The 24,828-nt window shown below is 40.8% G+C and overlaps 1 protein-coding gene across 7 annotated transcripts in view; it reads right to left on the bottom strand.

Annotated features, from left to right (window-relative positions):
* PTGER3 (prostaglandin E receptor 3) overlaps positions 1–24,828 on the bottom strand; it is a 245,129-nt gene that overhangs the window by 163,114 nt on the left and 57,187 nt on the right. Inside the window, exons 3-5 of one of the 7 annotated variants that reach the window (XM_070592383.1) lie at positions 20,318–20,501; positions 11,860–11,951; positions 8,683–9,643 (exon numbers count right to left, since the gene is read on the bottom strand). The exons of 3 other annotated variants lie outside the window; for them this stretch is intronic. In XM_070592383.1, coding sequence (XP_070448484.1) covers positions 9,440–9,643; positions 11,860–11,951; positions 20,318–20,501 — 480 coding nt within the window. In that variant the 3' untranslated portion in view covers positions 8,683–9,439. Of the gene's footprint in view, positions 1–8,682; positions 9,644–11,859; positions 11,952–20,317; positions 20,502–24,828 lie in introns of those variants that run through there. 3 more of the 7 variants (XM_070592384.1, XM_008517010.2, XM_070592385.1) reach the window with 3 other exon arrangements.

Here is a 24,828-nt window from a genome sequence, read left to right as displayed (position 1 = left end):
AGAGCTAAAAGCTTAAATCTTTTAAATCATTGACCAAATCCACATAATGGGAAGCGGAAGAGTATATATCCAAAACCAGTACCTCTCATTCCACATCTAGTACCCTTGCTTCCTCTCACTATAACAATTTTTTCTGCCTCTGGAGAAGCAAACTCAATATTGTCTCTTGACTTTAACAGCATATGTTATCATAGAATGCAGATATTTCTTTTTAATCTTAGAGCTGAGAATGTGAAATTATGCTTTCTGCATTTATAAAGTGATTAACAGAGAGAGAGAAAGAAGACATATGAGGGTTAAAAAAAAACTACAAATATGTTCTTGGAAATGAAATTAAGGTAAAGTATACTGTATAGTCATGTGTTCTGGATAAGAATAATTAGCCACAGTTTCAGAGAACTGCCATCTCTTCCTACATGAAGGAAAAGGAAAGGAAATGAGGAAGGAAGTCAAGTTTTTAAATCCCATCATTTTTTTAAAGAAACTATAATTATTTCCTTGTCTTTACTGTAATTTCTAACATCCTATCTATTCTCAGTCAGTTTTAACTACTGGAAACATCTTGAAAGTTACAATAAAAACACAAGATTTGTAGCCAGGCAAACTTGGCTTTGAATACTAATTCCAGCATCTGAAGTTAAAGATCTTGGGAAAGTGACTTAAGTGCTAATTTAGAGATGGGCCTCAAGTTTCTCCTCCCTAAAATGGAAGATTACAGGAACAATCTCATAGAATGGTGACAAGTATGATATGAGATAGTGAGCATAAAGCACTTACGTATTATAAACTTGAAAAAGCGTTACTTCTCCCTTCCCTTTGCATCACATAGATTCACGTCATTCTTTGGGTCCTATTCCCAAGTCACACACAATCAAGGGGATTTCATTAACTTCATAAGTATCTGAAGAAAGAAAGAAGAAAGGAAGAAAGGAAGGGAGGGGAAAGAGAGAGAGAGAGAAAAGAAAGGAAGGAAGGAAGAAAAGAGGAAGGAGGGGGAAAGAAGGAAGGAGGGAAGGAGGGAAAGAAGGAGGGAAGGACGGAAGGAAGAAAGAGAAAGAAAAATCCCTACTAAGAAGAACAGTTCCAAAACCAGGTGGTGAGAGCTTTCCTCTCTCAATGATCTGCTACTGTTCTATCAGCAGAGATTGGAAGGACTTGCAGTTACCCTGCCCGTGTCCTCTTTCCCTAGTAGAGGGCTAAGATACAGAGCTTTTTGTAACACTTCTGATAATGTCACTAGAAACTGGCCATTTGTTCCCAAAGCAGAAACTCCTGCTGGAAAAATGTTTAGCCCCGTTTGATTTTATCGTTTATTCATGGGTGGAACTGTTACAGAAATTCCATTCTGTATTATACACTAATCTCATCACTATACACAATTGTGCACCTATTTTTCAGACAAATGACAAATATCTAATATAAACCTGAGAGGCAAGGAATTTCCCAATATCCAGACTAGTATTGGTCTTAGCTCAACTTTTGCTGTTCATGCCGCCTCGAGGAGCTATTTCCATCCCACCTGAGGGGAGAAGCTCTACAGGCTTGGGCAGCTGTCTCCACAATAAGGAAGGATTAGTTTCTTATATAGTTTCAGAGTCTGAGATGTGAAACGTAAAATTACTAAGTACATGGTGAGTGTTGTCAAACAGATCATATCAATGCAGTCCTTCTATTTCCTACAATCGATAGTATGCAGACAGGTACCCTGGGTAATTGTAGGTATTTATGATTAGGTTTTATTGGAAACCAGTTCAAGAAAATGATTTGTTCAGCTGTGTCCCAGATTAGTAACAGCCGGATGCTGGCAAAGTCTCCCACCATGACAGCAAAAAGTGTTAATACAAAAAGAACTTTGGAAATATGCTGAAAGTTTCATTGTTTTTACAAAAACAATTGCATCACTTCCTAGAAACATAAGTACATGTCTTTTCAATCCCTATTTTTCTTTTTAAAAATTATGAGGGGAGTACGTAAATACAGTGATGAAAAAGCACAGCCAATGGAATTTTACTGGCACAACCTAAAAGTCAGGCTCAGATGAACAATGCGTGCGGTAGAAGCAAACACTGAGCAATGTTCTATGTGATCATGAACAGCCTTTGGAGGCCTCCAATGCGCCAGCATGAACTGGGGTCAACAGTTGGACCTCAACATCAAAGGGACTAGGAAAGGCAGTTGCCCCTCAACCCAAGGTGAGACCTTAAGTAGCAGATAAAGCAGAGGAACAATGACTTGTTACACTCTTTTGAGGGTTTATCTGTGTACAGGCACTGAATTGTAAATAAAAATCCCTAAGTGAGAAAGTCTGACTCAAGAAGGCAACAGCTGGGCCACCATTATCCTCTGTGCTCAGTAATAATAGCATTATATACCTGTTTGGCTATCCCCTTGTTCAAATGAGTTTGTAAATCCTTAATTATCCTCTTTTAATGGGTAGCATCTGATTTCCATTCAAATGTCAACCTCTAGGTGAGGATATTGCTCAGATTTGGAAACTGCCAGGGAAGAAATCTGACTATTAAAAGCAGTGAAATTGACCTGAGTTGATAACATAAGTGCAAGAAGTCCTACAACCTCACTCTCTCCCCAACATAAATGGAGTAATTTGACTTTAGTCTCATTTGATCATTTAAAATGTGGTACAAACACTACAAATATCTTTCCTACCACTTGTTTTATGAGCTTTGTACTGTTTGTTTATTTATGGGAAAAACTTCCAGATACTTCAGTGTCAGAAATATGATCACTTTTGAATTGTCCTTCCTAATTGGAGCTGGCGCTGGCTTGCGTCACTGAGATTTTTATTGAATCCCTAAACCTGTCAAATCCCAGGAGCAACAGCATCTTAGCTCTTGTGATTTTGGAGTTTAGATTTGGCTTCCTCTCTAAATCAACCATCCCTTTTTTTATGGGTTGAATTGTGCCCCCCCCGCCCCCGTCAAACTCATATGTTGGAGTCCTAACTCCCAGTACCTCGAAATGTGACCTTATTTGAAAATAGAGTCATTGTAGATGCAATTAGTTAAGATGAGGTAATACTGGAGTAGAGCAGGTGTCTAATCCAATATGAATGGTGTTCTTATAAAAAGGAGAAATTTGGGCATGATTTGCACACACTAGGAGAACACTATGTGTGGTGATGTGTTTACAAGCCAAGGAACACCAAAAGTTGCCAGTAAACTATCAAAAACTAAGAGAGGAGTGTGGAACAGATTCTCCCTACCAGCCCATGGAAGGAACCAACCCTCTCAACTCCTCGATCTTGGACTTCCAGCCTCCAGAGCTGTGATAAATAAATTTCTCTTGTTTAAGCAATCTAGTCTGTGGCACTTGGTTATGGCAGCCCTAGGCGCTTAGTACACCTTCTGCAGTGCTGTGCCAGCAAATAATCTCATTGACTCATTAGCGATTCCCTTTTTATCTCTGCTCTTGAACATTAGGTGGGAATATTTGCATATTAGCAGTGATCCCAGGAGTTAGCCTTCAAAATGATGGCTATTTTACAAATGGATAATATCTTTAAGCATTGCCTTGGCCTTCTGAAAGTGGAAAAGAGGTGATGCTTAGAAAGAAGAACAGGACTTTGTCAACTGCTTACACCTCCCTCTTAAAAAAAATATTGTAGCAGCTCGCTGGGTACAAATATTGAAAAACAATTTTGATAGAAGTGTCAGGCTCAGTCACAAATAGTTAGAGCCAACTGGGCATCGGCCAACGTCTTTAAGGCGGGAGCTAAGCAATAGGAGGATTTCAAGTAGGAAAATAAACATCGAAGTATCTTTGCTATCAAGAAGGAGAGAGGGGCATGGCCCTGATCGTTTGGAAACCCAAAAGGGATCCACAAAATCAAACTACTCCTTAGAAAATAGGAAAGGAGGTAGAGATGTCAAGGGGAGAGCAGCAATCAGCACCCGGATTGAAGTCATGACTTCCTCATCCCAGGAGAATTTGGACGAGGCACATTTCCTGAACGGCAGCTCCACTCCCACCTTCCAGTTCTCTGGGCCACTTTTGACATGTGGCATTCTCAAACTTCAGTGTACTTGAGAATCACCCAGAGGGTTTCTAAAACACAGATTGCTGGGCTCCAGCCCCAGAGTTTCCTATTCAGTAGGTCTGGAAATCTCCCGAAGAATTTACATTTCTAATAAATTCCTAGGTGCTGCCAGTGCTGCTGGTCTGGGGAGGATGCTTTGAGAACCCCTGGACTGCATCAATGCTGCAAGCCAGCCTAATGAGAAGAGTCACATGGAAGGAGCTTATTTAAAAAAAAAAATGCAAAATCTTAGGTCCCATGCCAGACTTTCTGACTCATAACCTCCAGGGAATAGGCTAGGATTCTCTATTTTAACAAATTTTGGGTGATTAGGATGATTAGGCAAGCTTGGGAAACACTACACGCAATCTCCGTGAGTTCCTTTGCAGCATCTGTCATTGTCCCACTTCATACCAATGGGTGGGTTTTGCAATACGGCAGCAGCTGTACGGCAACTTGAGAGTAGCACAACTACTGGGTTCTGTAACCCTAATCTACTCACCATAGAGGCCAACCGTGGAAGCTCACTCCTTCTTATCATAAACAGGTGCTTGGGAGACAGTCTTTCGTAATATCAACTGGACTTTGTCCAGTCTTGTAATAAATTACATCCCTCTCTTTTATTCCTCATTGCTATTAGTAGTCTCCGGTTTAATCCTGTGTTTCTAACAGCATTGTGTTTTTTTAAATGTGTGTTTCTTCTGCCCTTCCTGAGCCGTGGTATTTCAGTACTTATTACTTAAGTTCTCATGTTTTCTATGTATACCTGCAATTTTATTTTTTATCATTTTCTCAAAGCAATGCTGCACAAATATTTCTTGTCCATTTCTGAAACATTTAAAAGGATTTAACATTTCAGTTATAAGTTAAATCAATAAACCATTTAATAAAAATCATAATCAGCAATCGCTAACTTTCATTAAGAAGTCAACTAAAGACTGTTATTCATTTACTAAGGCTCTGCTGTATTTAGTTCCAAAAGAGAACACTGTACTTTGCTCAAAGAAGTCATAACATGAAATGTTCCAGTGTCCTCATATGGGCAAATTGTGCTCATTTTATTCCATAAGCTACACGTCTTTGGCAATACCTTTATTTACGTCTATGTGCAGAGTTAAAATTCAGCTCTTATGCCCGGGTAAGAAATAACATAGCAGACTAAAAGACAAGTTATCTTATATGCAGGCTTATATTTATCTCATTTATTTTTTTCTAACAACCATTAGTCCATATTCAACAAATATTTCCAGTCGTGTTTTTCAAGAAGTCTAAAGAAGACTCCCTTATACTGCTCAAATTTAAAATGTCACCAAAATGGAGCAACATCCAAGAGGAAAAGAGTTCAGCTGTCAGCTAAACTCCCCTCACGGCAGTGTGCACATCTGGTTGTCTTAGCATCACTCACGCAGACGTAGTCTGATCACCTAGCCTCTCCATCAAGGTTTCATTGAGCAATTTCTGTTTCTATGTGCTTAGCACTGTGCTAGGCTCCGTAGGTACAAGAGATATACAGAGTTTGGGTCCTGCTCACAAGGAGCTTACAAAGTGGTTGAGTATTAAAAAAAGAAAAAAACCCTCCAAAGGCTCTTAAAAATATGTATTGTACAAATTATTTTTATATAAAAAAAGTATTTTAGATACTGAAAACAAAATAAAGCCTCAGAACATGAATGAAATGGAGAAACGCTTATGTCCATGGGATGCACCTAGAGATATTTTGAGTAAATATTTGAATAAAATATTGAGTCAAAGCCTGGATTAATGAAAAATATGAACATGAGTATTTTTTGACAGCAATTACACATTTAGGTATTCATGGTACATAATTAAAAGTATATCAAGCAAAGTATATTTTACATAGCTCCTTAAGCTGCCTGAATAATTATAATTATCTAACCACAAGTTTCTCTGGAATGTGCTTCCAACTATCAAGAATGTTGAAATAATTTCCGTTCTCTTAAGTAGTTTACATGGTTTCCTTACAACCTGGATTTCATTATTTATTTAATTTTTAAAAGTTATTCTTGTAGACAGTAAAAATGTGGATCGATTGAATTCTATCTGAATTTTTGTGGGTTGTGTGGACCAAAGTCCACTTACAACTATAAGACACATACACACATTTACATATAAAAGATAGTGACTCTAATTTTCTCTCCCTCCTTGGGAGAATTTGGATAAATATAGCTTCTGAGGGAAGCGCGCTCTTTGAAATCTAATATTCTCTGTTTCCTTACCTCACCCTGGTTCTAAGATCTCGGCATGGCTTGGCATGCCTCTTCACATTACCCTGGCCCAACTGCCCCTGGGAGCAGCATAGCTGAGGTTTCTGTTTGCTTGTTTGTTTGTTTCCCACTGGGTTTAGTGGTGCTGAATGAAAGCACTGGTTCTATGATAGGATGGAGGTGAGAGTAGGCATTTCATTTCTTCCACTGCAAAAGTCATAGGTCTAAAATTACACAGAACAGATTATATGTAGTCAGGAACCAGGTCTACACAGCCCACTTAGAAAGCATCTTAATAACACATATTTGTTTTGCATATGTATCCCATAGAGCTTTATTGTAGTTATTGTAATTATAATAAAAATGAAGATCAAGCACCATTTCTCCACATGTAACATTTTTTGGCAGAGTTCTTAAGAAATTTATTTTATTTTGAGATTTAGTTCTATCCTCTATATAACCTCATTACATAATTATGAGAATCTGTGCTTATTGAAGATAGCAAAGAAAATGAAGATGAAGGCACATGTTAAAAATCTGTAAGTGTGTTGCTGAATCACGATCCAGAATATTTGAGAATACATGTTGCAGAGGCTATTATTCAGGGTGAATTTAGTAAGCAATGGATACATTTCTGTGGGTTAAAAACAAAAGTATCAAATGTATTTTATACTGACATTCACTGTCTCTGCATCAGTTTCAAACTAACTGGACAAATCACTCCTAATTGTCTGAGAAATATCTTTACTAAATAGTCATTATTTTTCAAAATTTTTCCAATAACTGTTACTTTATTACTTTCATATAGAGAACCTTAATAAACATTATTTTATTAAAATGCATGTGATTACTCTATCTGGATATAGCATTTTTAAATTAAGAAAGCTTAACATGAAATTTCCCAAGTTGAAAACAACATGGAAACAAAGGGCTTTCTATCACATTCATTTAAATTTGCAGCTGCTAATCTTGTACATAAATGTTAACTTTGTTGAGAATTCACCAAATAAATAGCATCTTTCTCAGCGTCAAATACTATACTAGTGCTAAGACACCTAAGAAGAACATATAAGAAAGGGGTCCTGTCCACCATGAAATAGAATGTTGTCAAGGGAGAAAGACATACGTAATGAAAATATTTAAGGAATAATTCAATAATCATCAAAATGAGCTCTACATAGCTTCAGAGTCAGGGGTAGAGGTAAGAAGAGAAAAAAGACACTTAAATTGTTCAAGACATAAGGACAGGATGAGACTTGAACACGTGGCAGATAGGGTAGGTTTTGTATGGGCAAAAATAATCCTGAGGTGTTATATAAAAGAATAGCATCCAGGGGGTTGAAATTGATTCTGTCCATGACATTTAAACCCACACTGTCAGGAAGCCAGTTTATAGTTGAAATTGAGAACTCATATTGTATAGCTGGAGATAAGCAGGATGAAGAATTAATCACAGCCAATACTTATGGAGTACCTATTGTGTTACGCTTATTTTACAGACGTTATCACAATAACTCCACAGGTGAGTATTATTATCTGTAGTTTATAGATTACTTCATTGCAATTCGATGAGATTAACTTTCTCAAGGTCACAGAGCTAGTGAATGGCACAGCCAGATTTAAACCCAAGTTCAATCCAAAACCCACGCTTCTGTTACTACATCACGTTGTCTTATAAACGGAGTATCATTGTAACAAGTCTCACATCACACTGTGCTGTAGGAAGAACAGTTAAACACTTAAACTTGAACCTGGAACCAAAACACTTAAACTTGGATCTGAATTCTTACTTATATTAGCCATGTGACATTGAACAACCCTCCGTAAACTTTACCCTTTTCTGTAAAAATAAAATACTAGATGACAGCTAGGCCACCACATAGCTGGAGGATGGACAGAGAGAGGTAAAAGGAGCATGGACATTCATATGATGGTTGGCAAATTCTACTTGCTCAATAAAATTTGTTGAATTTAGACTTGAACAAAGGGATTATGTACAGCATCAACTTTGTGCTAGTTACATAAGGCCATTTCCAATACAGGTTTGAATGAAAATAATTGTAGTTTATAGCTAATTCACAACTGGTTCAAATATTTAAGAGGAATGACTCGACCGTTTTGGTTTAACATAGTTGACAGAAATGATGATGGAGTCACAGTATAGGTTCCTATGGCAAAACTGGTGATACCATGCAATCATCTCTTTCCAAAATGTCCTTGTAGGAGACAGCATGGCCCTTAGCATAGATCCTAAAGAAGGGACACTCCATATATGTGTTCCGGATTGAGTGAACGAGGAGAGAGATGGGAAGGAGGAAGAAAACGAAGAGAAAGGAAGGTTGGTTGAATTTCTAACCAGGGAAGGGCATGTTAGCTGAAATATATGAGATGACGCAACGTAGTTCTAAAGAGTCCACAGAATTTCTTATTTCAATTCAGACAAAATAGATCCCTTTATTTCATAAACAAGTAACAAAATTTAATATTTGGTAACTATGGCACTTATTAATTTTGCCTTTCTGTATGTTGCCCGCAAAGACATTTTAATAAGCCCTGAATTAACAGTGGTAGATCAGAAGGCTGTGCCTGGATTTTTTTTTTTTTTTTTTTTTGGCTCTAACTCACCAGTTAATCCTCTAGCCTCGTTATTGTTCTCTATGACACTTTAAGAGAGCCCTTAGCTGCATCGCTCCTTTCAGTCTTCAAAGACAAAGAAATAACAATTAGGCTGATTTCTGAGTTACTAAATGACACATAACCAGCACAGAGACTTAAGAGACTTTTAGTTTCGAGCTTATGCCAGAGGGACACAACATCTCCAAAACATTAATCACATGTTTTGTATAAATGCCCTTTGTCCTGGTGCTCTCCTGCCTGCCTCTGGCACCCTTTCCCATCTCATTCAGTTTATGCCCTATTAACTGAATGCTTGCTCTCAATATGTTGCCTTTTCACTGTCAAAAACTTATACTGATTTTTCAAACTTGTGTTGTAAAATCAAAACTACCATTAAATGTAAAGATGTCCACATCAGTTGAGATTCAGGGAAAGGTTTGAAGTTGGGGGAAAACTCCTGAAAGGTGAGTTTTTCTTTCTCTCACTTTTTCGACCAAGCATCTTGTGTGAAATCCTGCCCAGCTCTTAAGTACGGTCTCAAAATCCAGTCCAAGAAGCCAATTTAACACGCAGAGGCATGGATTATAATAAAAAACCTGGTCTCAGTGAGTATTACTGACAAGAAAAAACATTGAAATGAAAAAAGATGAAAATAAAGAAACAATCCAAATGGAAATATAAAATTCTCCTTCTCTGGTGGGAAGAAATACACAAACTCAGGGAGGCAGGAATTGCAATAGAAAGTCCAACTCCGTTCTTTCATTATCTGTCAGAATAGAGAGAGAAAGATGCAATAAGCATGGATACGGGCACTTTTGTTTTGTATGATGTGAGGAGTAAGATGTAAGAAAGAAATATATATGTCTTAGATGTCAAAACATTCTTATTTGAAGTAATTACATGTGTATTTTATAAAGAAAAGGAATTTAAATAACTGTGGATTTTGGATAACTTCAGTCTCTGATCATTTAATTATGCTAAGTATCTGCTTTTTCCCGAGTAATTTTTCTGGTTTCTAAGTTTGTGATCCAGAAGGATCATCAAATCATGAAGCCATATCAATTTTAGACACATCAAATGGTCAAATAATCCTGCCGTAAAAACTAGCCCCAATCGGCAGGTATATAACTATACCCTACAAAGGAAATAAGACAGAACGCAAATTGAAATAGCTATGAAATACAATTTTTCTCCTGTCAAAGCAACAAACTATTGTGTGCGTGTTTTTTTACAATAATATGCAGTGCTGGTCAGGTTGAAGCAAGGCTGAAACACAAACATTGCTGATGAAATTGTAAATCTCTGTAATTCTTTTAGAAAGCAGTCAGACTGTATGCATCTTTAAAGAACTCTAAAAATTACATATTATTTATCTTTAATGTATACTTATGGTAATAACTATCACAAATTTTTTTTTAAAAACTCTGCATTTCAGTCTTTGGGTAATGATATAGTTCTTTTCATTGTGGTGCCAAATTTGAACACAGATTATAATTAAGCAAACTATTGTGTATCCTTTTAATAGACTATTATATAAATATTAGAATTACTTCAAAAATAATTTGTAAATAGTCTGGGAAATGCTTATTTTATGTTAAATGAAATAAAAACAAGATACAATAATGCATATATAATATTTTTGTAAGTATATAAAACAAAATCAAGAAAAGTGCAGGGGAAAAAGAAGAGAAATATACTAAAATGATGGGGGATCTTTTTTTTTTGAGTAGTGGAGGTAAAGTTTAGTAAGCTGGTTTTCTTTCTAATTTTCTTTATTTTCCAAAGTTTATATAGAGAGCCTGGCTTATTTATAATGAGAGCAAAGTACAATTAGTTTACTTTAAAAAACTGAAAGTGGATTTAGAGTGAGCCTGCCAATAAAGAGATGGGAACTGGGTATCTCCCTTCTTTTCCTTTCATTTGTTTTCCAAGGGAATCTGTGTTTAAAGCAACACAGTGCCTGGAATATGCGTGTTCTATGTAGATATTTAGGGGGAGGAAGTAGGACCATAAAGGTGAGTTGAGTATAAATTTTCTTGGCCTCGTGATTTTTAAGCAATGTTCTAGAATCACCTGGCTTATTCTTACCCTTTAGGCATTATGCACACCATTTCTCTACTGAAAACACAGTTAGATCTTCCCGTGAAGAACAGAAGTGACAGTTACCTCAACCATGGGAGAATGAATGGCCAAAGAAACTGAGCTGTTTGAATGTCCACATCCATCATAACAACTTATACTGAGTAGAGGAGTTATTGCACCGGCTTTACCCAGGGATTGAAATGAAAGGAGCATGCTGATTTCCCATTAAAATGAAGAGTTCAACTTATTAGGAAAGTCGTGTGCTACTTTTGAAAAAATAATTAAAACTTTACATTCTCTCATTTAAAAACAAAATCACACAATGTAGTGATACCCAGAAGACTGTTCATTCAATTAATCCTACAGTCAGTAACAGAAATATTCAAAAGAGGTGTTTGGGAGAGGAAATTAACGCTTGAAATTTAATGTGGTCAACTGTGCATCACATTTGACGCTATGTTCTGCTTTCTGGAGTGTTCATTCATTGAAATACATGTTTTATACAAAATAAATCTAATCCAAAGGGCAAGCAAGAGTGTGCTAACCATATGGTGAACACACTGAATTCTCATGTCTAATTAAAACAGGAATAGCTCAGCCTTAAAATAGTCCTGAAGACGGTGCTTCCTATGAAACATCAGTGACTTGCAGGTCCTTTCACGGCCTGAGAGCTGATCAGACATGGGATCAGACTGGAGGCAGTCTCCGAAAACTCTTGGAGGAAATATAAGTGAAGCTATAAAAACAACAACAGCTTTTCTAAGGAATCTGGTCCTCCTCAATCAAATATGTGTGCTTAATTTCCATTTTAATTCTCGGAGATATTCTGCACGAACTCAGATTAGAACAGAGAGATGGGGGAAGGCTATGCTGTAAATGCAGGCAGCTTCTGAATCTCACCTTTCCAAGTGGTCCCTGGACATCAAGGTTGAGGAGCCCTGGTGGGGGAGGGAGGTGGAGCTGGATGCATAGTTGTTTGTGTGGTGCCTGATCTGTGAACAGACAGAGGGGTTCAGTGGACAGAGTTATTGATTATGCCTCCTTTTGTAGATGACACTTCCTTGAACATTTTCAAAGAAAAGCAAAAACAGACTCCGTACATCAGCTCACACAGGCTGTGATCGAGTAAATAAAGATGCTTTAGATATTATCTTCCCAAGGGTCTCATTCCTGCCTCCATGCTTTGACCCACATTCTTATTTCCTCCCACACCAGATGCTACTTGAGAGCAGAGACCAAGTCTAATATGGCTTCTAAATCTCTAGAGCAGTTATCGCAGCACTCATCAAATGCTGGGTAAAAACTCACTGACTTCCAATGATTGGTGTGGTTAAATGTAATCCCACCACTCTCCAGCTTCCAGCGACTTCCTGTTGCTCTTAGGATAAAGACCAGACTGCTGAACATGACGTCAAAAGTCCCCTTTGATCTAGACTTTGGCTGCAACTCCAGCATTGTTTTGAACCTTATGACCTTTGCTATCATGAGCTCCCACTAGCTGTCTATGAACATTATGAACAGTGTCACCCTCCTTTCTACCTCAGGGTACTAGAAGCTACCTCTGCCTGCAGTCCTCTTCCATTCCCTCATCACCTGGCTGACTCTTACTTGTCCTTCAGATCTCAACTTGGAAAATCACCTCCTCAGAGAATATCCTGTTGACCAAGACAGCTCCCCAACTATTTTCTTTTCAGGAGTTCAGAACCAATAGTTATTTATGTGATTATTTGTTTAATATTTACTGTTGTCTCTAGGCTACAAGCTTCATGAGAGCAGGAACCACACCTGGGTTTGCTTACCACCATGTCTCCAGCACTGCCACAGTGCCTGGCATATAGGTCATGGTCAATAAGTATTTGTGTCATGAACGAATGATGCTGTATAATTGGCTCTGAGGCCCATCCTTCAACAGCATTCTCCAAATAGTAGCTTAAATTTATTGGATGCAATCAAAAGTACTAAGAAAAAAATGCCTAAAAAAAATTTCTTTTTTATACCTTTCTCAGAAATTCTCTTATAAGAAATAGCAGAACAAAATGAAGTTCTTACAAGAAATTGTCACAAGAAAAAGCAGAAAGAAATGAAATTCAATGTTTCCTTAGGCAGTCTTTTTTATTGGATTCCTGGATTCCTTTTTTCCTTAAAAGTTTAGTTAAGATCATCTTAAACAGCATGCTCATTCCAAGTGGCATGGCGTCACTTAACCAGGCCAGACAGACGTGCAGTTCTCCGATTCCTGACTGTGTTAGGCAAATAGATAATTTCTGTTTTAGGAAGGCAGTGTTATTTCAAGGACAATAAAATGACATGTCTTCTTTGTAATGAAAATTATGCTTTGGCCAGTATCTATTTCAGAGCAAACAGAAAAAGTTTAGTGGCACTTTTTATAGAGATATTGTGGCTCTGGAAGAGTGGTCAGAGTTGAGGTCAGAGTAGAAAAAGAAACTAGGTTTTCCTATTTCTTCTCTGAGACTTTCAGAATCCCCTCTGTGCCCATGTGTGAGAAGGCCTGCACATGTTAAAGAGCAGTCTGGTTAGACTGGGTTCCTGCGTGGACGACCACAGGTTTCTCTTCCTGCTGTTAGGTGACGTAGGTTCTTGTTTAGAGGCCAGCTTTAACTAGGTAAATGCTCTTGGGGTTGCAGGATTTGTTGGCTCAACTTTAAAAGCAGATACAACTATAGAAATTTGAATATCGTATGTCTGTCCAATGTCAAGTAGCAGAAAAAGAAAGAACAAAAGGAATGAGGCACTGCAAGGTAATTTGTGAAGAGCTAGGAGTTCTGAAGCGTGCTATGGCTCCCCACTGCACCCTCGAAACTCCTCCTCCAGTGGGCCCTGTTTCCCTTGTGGACGCTCTCCACGAATCACTCCACCATTCTCATCAGAAAACTTGGCCTCACTGTCACCACCAACCTCTGCAGCTTGCTCTGCTCCTGCCGTTCACTTCATGCCAATCTTCTTTCCTATGTGTCCCTCTTTTTTTTACTCCTTCTCTCCAGTCTTTGCGCCATTTTTGGATTCTCACCCTCATCCTTCTTGGCTAGCATATCCGTCTGAACTATATGAAACTGACATTTTTGTCGGGTCAAAATGGATAGATATTCATTGGATTCATTGCATATATGGGATAGATACATATGATTTTAGCTAACAACAGCCTTCTAACTAACTAGTGTTTCTGATCCGAGTCTTTCTTCTCTTGAACATATCCTTCATACTGTTTCTAAGGCAAACCTTGGCAAATCCTAAATATCTTAGAAAGTTCCCCATTGCTGCAGGGTAAAGTTCAGAAGTACCTACGGCCACCCCTGAGTGGATCCAACCTACACCTCCGGGTTCACCACCGTCTCTGCTCTTCATGCGAACCTGCTACTTCAACCCTCTACATCACTCGCTTCTCGAGAGATCTGCCAATGCTCTTTCACCCCAAGTTGCTGTGGAGTTTGCCATTTCTAAAGAGCCTCTCTCTCCTTCTGTCCAGAATCAATCATACTTGTTCTCCAAGACCCGGCCTTTCATTTCCTTGGAAAAGTATCATCCTTTGATCATATCTCCATAGCATGTATACATTATTCAAGATGGGCTTCTGTCATCCTATTGTACTTATGAGTCTGTCAGTCTCTCACACTCTGATTTATAGTAAGAGCCCAAGAAAGGTTTGTGAATAAAATAGAATTCTAAGCAAATGATCAGAACTCCTCAATGGTCAACATTATGAAGCCAAGGACTGATCAAACCTTCTAGCATGCATAAGAACCTCTGAAGTGTAAGTCACTTTATCAGGTATGATGCCATGCTCACATTGTAAAAATGGCCCTTGGCTCTCAAAATATGTTGTCTCTACATGCCCCACATAACACCTCAAGAATATCTACGGCCACATTTCACCTAACCATACATCACTCTTCTTCACTAGACCAGGAGGAAAGCACTTAAACCCTCAGTGCAATTTTTTAAATGAATGAACAAATGAATGAATGAAGAACAAGTAAGGACTGTTTTAGGCTGAGTACTCCAAGAAGCAGGCTCTGAGCCAAGAATTTGTATGCGAGTGACTTATTAAGGATGTGCTCCCAGGAGGAACCAGTAAGAGAGTGGGAAAGTAGGACAGAGAAGGACAAGAGGCCAAGCAGGGGTGAAATTTCGGATGAGTCCAGCTTCAGTCTGAACCTTTGGGAAACTCTGGAGTGTAAATCATACCTCAGAGTTTGTTGTATCTCTAAACAAGGGGTCTGGGCCTTTCTACTCCCACATCCATTAGTCATTGCTGCTTTGCAGGGGAATAAAACTCCTAGGCCCTTCTGGCTCTGCCCAGGGGTGAACCTCTGAAGGTCATGGTGGGAGTGGTTAGCAGTGCAATAAGCAGAAGGTAGGGATGGTATGCAGAGCTGGTATATTGGATCTCAGAAGCACTGAGGGGGACTCCATTAGTGTGGGATACTCTACCAGCAAATAATTAGCAGGTTCAGTTTCGCTGGTAGATGAAGTGGCTGCCCAAGTGCACCACTGGGGAACTCTGGGAATGGTGTCCTACTGAAAAGAATCTTCTCCACTTCCTCTACTGATGCCTGGAATCCCTTTAGCTGCAGACACAACTTTTTAATCTATATTGAGAAGCAATATTTTAAAAGGGAGTCACCTTTGTGGAAGGGAGCAAAGATAGAAATACTTATTTCAAGCCCACCACAAGTCAGGTGATGGCACTCTTTCACGTTTAATTCCATTTAATGCTTTACCTTTCAATCACTGGCTTCCATCCACACCCAAGTATGGGTCTTTCCTGAGAGTACAGGATGAACAGACCCTAATGGGCCTCTCTTAGACACATTAGCTCTTTCCACCCTGAACATTTTCCCTGATGCTGCTCAAGATTTTCCTGCTCAAAACAACTCCTCTTCCTCTTGTTTCAGTTAAGCTCATTGCTCTGTTGTGTTCTTCCCACATTGCCACATATGTGTGACACCCAATCCGCTTGCAAAGCTGGTCCTCTCTCTGGATATGAGAGCCCCAAGATTTCAGTTAAAGCAGCTTTATTTACTAAACCAGATTATAGTCTATTTTTAAAGATCTAGTTAAGATAGAAAAGACCATCTGAGTATGCGTGTATGTGATCTTCATCTTGAATTTGAATCTTGGCCTGGATTAGTTTCCTGTGGCAATTGTAGTAAAAAGATTCATGTGTGAGTGGTCACTCCACTGACACCTGAACCCGCCCAGTTCAGTGCAATGACTTGTTGCAATGCAGTGGCTTGTTGGTGGGCCCTGAGTTGTCTGTGGTTTGGCTAAGAATGCCTGATGCTTGTGTTCCTACAGCCACTTTGCCTCCATCTGGTGACCACTGTGTTAGTCTGCCTGTGATGTTCTTTCCAGAGTGACCCAGCTGCACCACAGGGCTATAGCTACTCTTTAGCACGTCATTAGAGTTCCCTCTGCTCACCCCACATCAGCACACTAATCTCTCCCCACCCACTGCCTGATCCTGAACAGCTGAGGGGTATGGTAGTCTGTGCTGTTGTCTTCAGAATTTCAATACCAGGTATGTAAGATATTATAGAGGCTATCTGGACTCTTGAGGAACACAGAGAAAGCTATTCTAGAATTACTTACCTCCCATCAACTCCAATTTCCTGTCTCCTTGTTACAGAGCATCCTGTCCCCACAGCTATCCCCTCCCTCTTCTGCCTTTCTGTTCACTGGCTCTGTTCCATCTGCCTTCAAGTATTCACAGACTCCCTTATCTTGGGAAATAAAATAGATCCCAACCCCTGTGCTCGATCGCTTGAGTCTTCCTCTTCCTGTAAGTGTGGTCCCATTTCTTCCCTCCCTCTACTACCAGCTTCTCTACACAATGTGTCTGCTACTTCTATTTCCTCTCCCTTCAACTGTCTCCTAAATAATAGCCCCAAATTATATTTTCCCTTTGTCAGGCACTGTTCTACACACTTCACAAATATTAATTCATTATATTCTTTGAATTTGGCACTATTATCATCTACACTTGACAGATGAGGAAACTGAGGCACAGAGAGGTTAGTAACTTGTCCAGCATCACCCACTGGTAATTGACAGAGTTTGGATTCAAATGCAGGCAGTCTGGTTCCATAATACACTCTAACTACACTCTACACTCCCTCATTGTCTTCAGACTCCTGTAACTGGATTTCATTCCCACAACAGTAAAACTTGTCTCTTGGAAACTCTTGGTATTTACTCTCATCTGTGGTATTGGAGTCCTTGGGCTAACACACCTGTACTGCATATTAAGATCTGATATTTACCAGATTGTCCCTCTCTTTTTGGACAATATAATGAAACTTCATTAATCTGAAATGAACAAATCATTCTGATGAGTGCTGAACTAAATTTTATACTTTCATGATATGTAAAAAGGCATTAATTGGTCCAGGGAATAAGTAAAACACATAAGTCAGTGGGGGCAGAATTTGACCTACTTCAGGGGGAAAAATGTAGATAATTTTAGAATGTCGAAATGCAAATCCAGGCTTCTGATAACAAATGAGTTTTACTAGATCCAGACAATAATCTATATCATGCACTTGATTCCAGCCATGGAGGGATGAGTAATCTCACGGGGAAACAATTGAAATAAGAATAAAATGACATATAATCACACTCCAGAGTATAACCCCGTGACTTTGGCCATCATCTAGTTGGTTGGAATTTGCAAGGCGTATCCTGAGAGCTGGAGAGTTCTTTTTAGGCAACATGCCAACTTTTTAGCCAACCATGTCACCAAGAGAGTGGTGATGCCTGTAGGAGTAAACAAAGCTGCATATGTCAAAGCTAAAAGGAGTCTTGGAGATCATGCAGTCCGACTCCCTGATCTACAGACAAGGACATGAGGCAGAGTTGTTTTTGATAGTCACAAAGCTAGTTTGCAGCCAAGTCCTGTCTGGAATTTGGCTTCCTTATTACTGTTCCATCATGAGGCCCAATAATTGATCTGTAGATTTGATCCACTCATAAACATTCCTGGCATATAACAGTTATTCAGCGGACACTGGTTTCATAAAAAAAAAGAAAGAAAGAAAGCTGTGGATAACCAAGCCAAGTGAAAAACCAGCACATGTGACCTAGCCAGTTATCCAAGTCTCTGAGTCCCACCTGCTCTTATTCATTGATGTACCCGCCTGTGACGAGACCAGGCCTGCGACACTGCAGCTTAGTTACTATTTGACACTTAAATGAACAGTTTCTACGTGCTTTTACACAGAATGTCTGTAGGTGGGTGGATACTTCCATTTCATGGGTGAAAACCATTACAGCTTAGCAAAGTTCAGTGCCTTGTTCAAGTCTCGACCTAGAACCAGGATTAGAAACTGGGCCTTTGGCTCCTGATTCATTACCTAACTGAAAAATTATTGCTTTCTGATAAAAACATCTCAATTAGTTAATTGTTCTGTATAGGGATAAAGATAGATGCGTAACAGTCAGCAAAATTCTAAGGAAGCACGCACAGCTGGCCCATCGTCCACTATCGTTGACCACTCGCTGGTCTTGGAGAGAGGCATCATTTTTACCCCGGGTCCTACTAGTCACACTACTGACAAGAAGAAAGTTGTCCCTTCTTCTACTTCAAAGCATTCCTGCCCTTCTTTGCTCTCTTCTCAGAGTTCAAACTGCCCAGAGAAACAACAGTGGCGGGCCCAGCGCCTCCCCTTCTGGTGACAGTTCCCATGGCCTCTGTGAGATTCAGAGCCGCTGGAGCTTCAGGACAGCCTCAAACGTCTTACAGCCTGCTCCTCAGCAGAACTTCATCTTGTGGGTTTTTACAGCCTTACTGTCCAACAAGGTTACACTGTACCTAGGCTATATGACCTCCAATACTTCTATTCGAATCCTGGTCTTTTAAAGCAGTCCTGTCTTTTTCTCAGTCTAAAACATTAAGATATAGTCTAAAGATATAGCCTGTAGACCTTAAATACAGTTGACACTGGTTTCCTCAAATAGCACAGGTTGTAGAAACCCTAAGAACTTAGGCGAAAGGGCAATAAAAGTGATTTAGGTGAGTGTGAGGTTTCATAAAGAGGCACAGGGAGTGAAAAGCGGAACTGGTCAAGAGGAGAACAGTTTGAACAAAGATGAGGAAGGCGCGAGAGGCACATCTCCCAGCACAGCTGCTGTGGTGGGCGTTTCCCTCTGAGACAGGCTGGGTGAAGCCGGACAGCAGTTGGGGAAGCAGGACTGTGACCCCACTCAAAGCAGTCTAAGACTTGGACACAATTTGGGGGGATTACAACTGATGATGGCAGCCAAAAACCTAAAGTAGGAAGAAGGGTCAATTGTTAAAAATTCCCTTCTGGGAAGAATATCCCAGACTCCACAGACAGCAGTGGCTGCCCGGCCTCGGGCTTCCAGGGACTCTTGTCCACACCTCTGCACACCTGTTACGTTGCTGGGCCCGTCTGCTGTCACGCGTGGCTCCTCAGGAGACTCTGAGAAGCTTGAATATCAACAGTGAAGATGTACCTCATCCCAGAAGATTTCTTTATTTCATGCTACAAACTAAGGGGGAAAAAGTCTTCTCTTCAAAATTCTGACCTACATTATGTAAATGAAAACCCAGAGTTTTTCGATGTCGTAGATGTCTAACCAGCCTTTCGTGGGGACTATCCAGAGGCAGGGAAATTTTCACTATAAAGTGCTTCTCTGTAAGAAAGAATATAACAATTCTTCCACAGCATGCAATAAAATCTTTAGATTCTCTACTTCCAAATAGCCAATTAACTTATTTTTCCACTAAGAAATGCTTAATTTCTTCTCCAACTCATTGTTTTTCATTAGGAGGGCACGTATAATATGTTTCACTTGAATATTTGTTTCAAAATCTCTTTTCCAATTTATCACCAAATCCAAGTCATTCTTCCTGTTTTATGTGTCTGGGAAATCCTTTCCTCCCTAATCATCCTGCATCTTTCTTAGCTCCTCCTTTGCTCTCCATCCACTGCATCACTGACCTCCTTTAGTCCCCTAAGAGATTTCTCTGCCTCTAGTCTCTGCTATAACCCATCCCTCATAAAATCCCATATTTAGCCATAGGGTGTAGAAGACAGTGGACTCTAAAACATACTACCTGGCAGGATGCCGGTTCCGCCAGTTAGCTGTGTGACCTTGAGCAAATTCCTTTAACCCGCTGGGTTTCAGTTTCTTCCTAAATTAAACGGGGACAATGGTAGTAACTACTCTATAAGATTGTTGATAGGATTAAAAGGGTTAATATACAGGGAGAGCTCAGAATTGAATCTGCCACAGTGACACAGAGTAAGCCCTCAGGAGGTATTAACTATTACTAGTTCAGCTACATTGGACATGTCCTTCATTATGCCGGCCTCACCTGTAGACTCTTGTAAGGGAGATTCCTCTGCACACAACCCTTGCTGGATCCTTGGACAAGGCTTCTGCACACACCAGGCTACCTGATTGGACAAGGTATGCAAACCCGAGCCGTAGGCTAGCCACTGATCTGACCTGCCAGTCAAGGAACAATGAACGAGGCAGAGACTTCCTCTCTTGAGAATCTGAATTTGGAAATGTGGAAAAAATGGAGAAGTTAGCAACAGAACCAGAACCACGAGGAAGCAGATACTGTAAGCAAGTAAAAATTATGAAGCTAAGAAATTACATTGACAGTAGAGAGAAAGAATTGGCAGCTGGTAGTGGACATCTAATTTTCTACACAGGTAGAAAATATCTAGGTCCAATGATGGTGGAGGACTAGTGGGAAATTCTATTTATTCCAATTGTTGCTTCTCTGGATCCTGGTCTACCCTCTAACTCCAGCCGACGTACTCCAGGTCATAACAATCCATTACAATAATCCTCCCCTTGCTTGAGCTAACCTGAGAGGCGTTGCGTTTCTTACGTCCCAAAGAACTCTCATAGCTAAACAATGGCCCTGCAGACACGTTGGATGATGGGTTGGGGAATCTGATCCCTACTTTAGTGACCCCCAGCGCCCATCAATCAGTCAACTCTCTGCCTTGAGATGCACCCTGCACACTGTTCCCACAGCTCTCCTCATCCTGAACCAGCTCCCATTCCTTTGGGCATATGCACAGCCTAATTTTCTTTCAAGGGCCAGTTCAAATCTCACTTTCTCCTTGAATATCTGAGTACCATACCAGACAGAAGTGGATGCAGGTTTTGTAGGACCTGAAGAGTGTACAACTTTGTTTACCGAAGTGAATATAAGACCAGACCTGGGGCCTGGGAAAAGGCCTGGGCAAGGGAAGGGCTTGGAAATTTGAGCTTCGTGAGCTTCACCAGACATCTGCCTTGGATCCCAGCTCAGGAAGAACCTTTCCCCCATGAAATTATTCCATTCTCCAACAGCGTGCATAAGCATGCAGTCCTGCTACATAAATGATCATGGTTGTTACCCTGCCTCCCACTTTGGGAGCATCACTTGTGGCTGGGCTGCAGCATCCTCCCTCCTGGGGCCTGAAGAAGAAACCTCTGACGTCCGACAGGTCTGCACTTGGGTGGGAGAACATGGGTACACACCACTGCTCCTGCTCATTTAGCCTCTAGTCTCTGCCACCTGATATTGTTAGTTAAGCCATTCTCCACACAGCTGTTTTTAAAGGAAACCTGATCATTATACGCACACGTTCACAAACGAGCCCATGCATATGCTGCATAAAGTTGTTATTTTCCTATTATCCTTAGAATGAAGACCAAAATCTCTTTCATGGCACACAAGATTCCTGTCTACCTCTCCAACTTCATTCCTCTCTCTTCTTCCCTCTCCACGCCCCAGCAGTACCTGCCTTGTTGTTCCCTGAATGCTGTGCCTCTTGGATACTTAGGGGTTCTGCACATGCTGTTGCCTATGCCTGAAATGCTCTTCCCCATCTGCCTGCCCCCTACCCTTCAGCTACTTCTTATTCTGGAAAACTTCACTCATCCTTCTGGTATTGGCCCCCAGGAGATGGGTACCACGCAATGGGCTCCCACGTCATGCCAAGCCTCCCCTTGCTTGTTAGCAGAACACAACAAAGGGCGTGGAAATGGAATTCGTCTTCAGGGGAGTTCAGCTCTTTTTGTTTGGGAAATGCTTCGATGAGTCCTTTGGGTTTTGTGAAAGTGAAGCCCACGACCTAGGAAGGGAATAGTTAAGACAGAGACACAGGGCTGTTCTGCAGAGCGCCATGAAGGGCCACCTTCATGGTGGAGAGGGCAGTGTTTCTGGGAGGTAAAAAGAGGTTTTTGGCTGCCTTTTTTTGTGAGGGGAGGATTGGTTGAGGGTTAGAGTAGGTCTGGGGGTTTACAGTCCTGGGACTCAGAGTCTCTGAATATGACAGACGCCAGAAACATGTCAGCAGAGCCCCAGTCCAGAGCGAGGCCTGCCAAGTGACAGCCAGAACAGCAAGGACTCCTGGCATCTCCACAGGAGTCAGGAGGGGGTCCTGAGGTCCCCCAGAATGTGCTTGAATTCTTTTATCTGATAGTAAAGAAAAAGAACTCCCTACGGCCAGAACTGGGGGTATTGGGATGCAGTCAGAGTCATTTACCAAATATCTGTGTCACCTGATCATAAGCTCCATGGAACAGGGTTCATATCTATCTGTTTCTGCTCTCCGCCCACAGATCGCAGTGCCTAGCACAAAGGATAGACTCAATAAATATTTTATGAGTGAATGAATGATCTTTTTAAAAAAGATTACAGCTCTTTTGAATCAGGAACTGTGTGGAAAATGTTCTCTAACGTCAAAGAGCCCAACCCGATATCGGGCACAGAGTGGCACTGGTTGGTGTTTGCTGACTGATTTACGATCCACTGTATATATAGAAGGGAAATTTTTTTCCTCTAAGCTTGGTGATAACCATACACACCTGGTCAAATTCACATCCTGCCTTATCTTTTATGCGCACCCTCGCTCTGTAAATGTAAACCACACAAAAGGAAGAACAATTACTTGGGATCAAGAAGACGGTGCTGTAGAGACGAACTCTTCCCTGCACCATACTTGCTGCCCTCTGACTCCTTGAATTCCTTGGCTTGTTCCCCATCTGGAGTTTCCTGGCTCTCAGAAACAGGAGGATGCGGCCCTATCCCCACTTGGAAGTAGACTTTGACCTGAATTTGGTTCCTCAAAAGTCCCGGGCTCAGGAATTTGTTGTTATGAGCCGGCCAGAGGCCTGTGAGTGCCCATGATTGTTGGGTTGAGTCCCGAAAACTTGTTTCTAGATTTTCAGTATGGTATGGCTTAGCTACTGTGGCTATCTGTCACGTTGGTAATTAATAAAATTGATTTAAATAGCTTTATTTAAATTGATTAAAATAACAAAATTATTTTAACTATTCAAGTTTACTCTACTAACCAAAGAATAAGGATAGCCTAGGAACTCACTTCCTACTTATCAATTTAAAGGAAAAAGTATTTTTAAAAATGTATTTTTTTTCGAGAATGGGAAAGAATGAAGTTGTGGAGTTCAGAAAGATAGGGAAGGTATTTCAGCGAAGCAACAACAATACTCTTTAAACCTTCAAGTACCTCCTGATTATTTTCTTGGATTGGTAACAGCATCGTCTCGTACCCCTTCCCCACACCCATGGCAACCCGTCCATCATTATAGCCCTGGAGAAGTGGGAGAGCAAAGGCCAACTCGAGAAGGAGGGGAAACAGCCTGCAGAGGCCTTTGCAGACAAAGTTCTCCTAGGAGGGCACAAGCTAGGAAGAGAAGCAGGAGATAGGGTCCTTACTTCTCCACCACAACTGCTTCAGCATCAAACCCAGCACTGGGAGGATGACGAAAGAACAGAAACTTGGAATAGAAAGAAAGAATGGCTACAAGCCGTTGAGGACATAGCCTCACAGGTGTCCTGGCACACGTGTGTGGACACTTCTGGAGGAGGAGAATGGTAAGGAGAGGGCCATGATGATACTCTGAATGTCCTCCAGCTTCCACGTGGTGGAGGAGGGCCCCCGGAGTCTCCCTGGAGTTCACAGAAGAGAGGAAAGCTGAATGCCAGAAGGACTGCCATGGAGCTGCTATGTTTAGGGTCAGGGTGACACCCTGGCAGACACAGCACTGTCCCAGCAGTGGACACCCCAAGGTAGTGTCCAGAGGAAGGAAGTGGCAGAGTCTTGAGGGGCTACGTGCCAGTGGGACAACTGTAAAGCTAAGTCAGCACGGTAGGACCAGAGGGCTCAACAGGTGCTGAAGAAACAGTTCACAGGTTTCGCCAGCCCTGAGCCAATGGGGGATGCCCGCAGTTACCTAGCAACCGAGAAGACCACATCAACTCTAGGGAGGGTGGGGAGAACCCACGGGCAGGGCCAGGACCTGCACATGGACACGCTGCCTCTCCTTATGTGCCCCATTATCATGAGGGGATCTAAGCATTCTCCTTCACACAGTCAGCATCTTGGCTAACGGAAGTGGGGCCTGAGAAAAACCATGAAGAAAGAATATTTCCCTCAAAAACATTGAAGTAAGGCAAACTGAGAAAAAACAGATGGACAAAATACCTTCAACTGTAAGTCTAAGAACTCATCCTCTACCGTCCCACCACCCAGCCCCGTCCGAGCTGGCAGAGAACGTGGATTTGTGGGGAAGTTTTGTTCCATACAGAAAATTTTTTAAAGACATTTTTTTAAATAGCCCAGTTGTAGACTGTACAATTTTCACTCTAGCCACTAGCAAAAGTAGAGACTCTAAGAGCCAATGCCACAAATAAATATGGTGACTGCCTTTATAAATCTATGAATCTCAGCCCCTTGTTGTCCAGTTTAATGCATTATAAAGGTGATCAGGAAAGAAACTGAAACAGTGCCCAAGAAGCTAATCAAAGGAGAAGGCTGTCCTAATTCCAAACAGGCTAGAAGTGTATGTTAAAGC

This window comes from Equus przewalskii, chromosome 24 (genome assembly GCF_037783145.1).
Source record: "Equus przewalskii isolate Varuska chromosome 24, EquPr2, whole genome shotgun sequence".
Lineage (NCBI taxonomy): Eukaryota > Metazoa > Chordata > Mammalia > Perissodactyla > Equidae > Equus > Equus przewalskii.
This window is presented reverse-complemented; position numbering and strand designations above follow the sequence as displayed.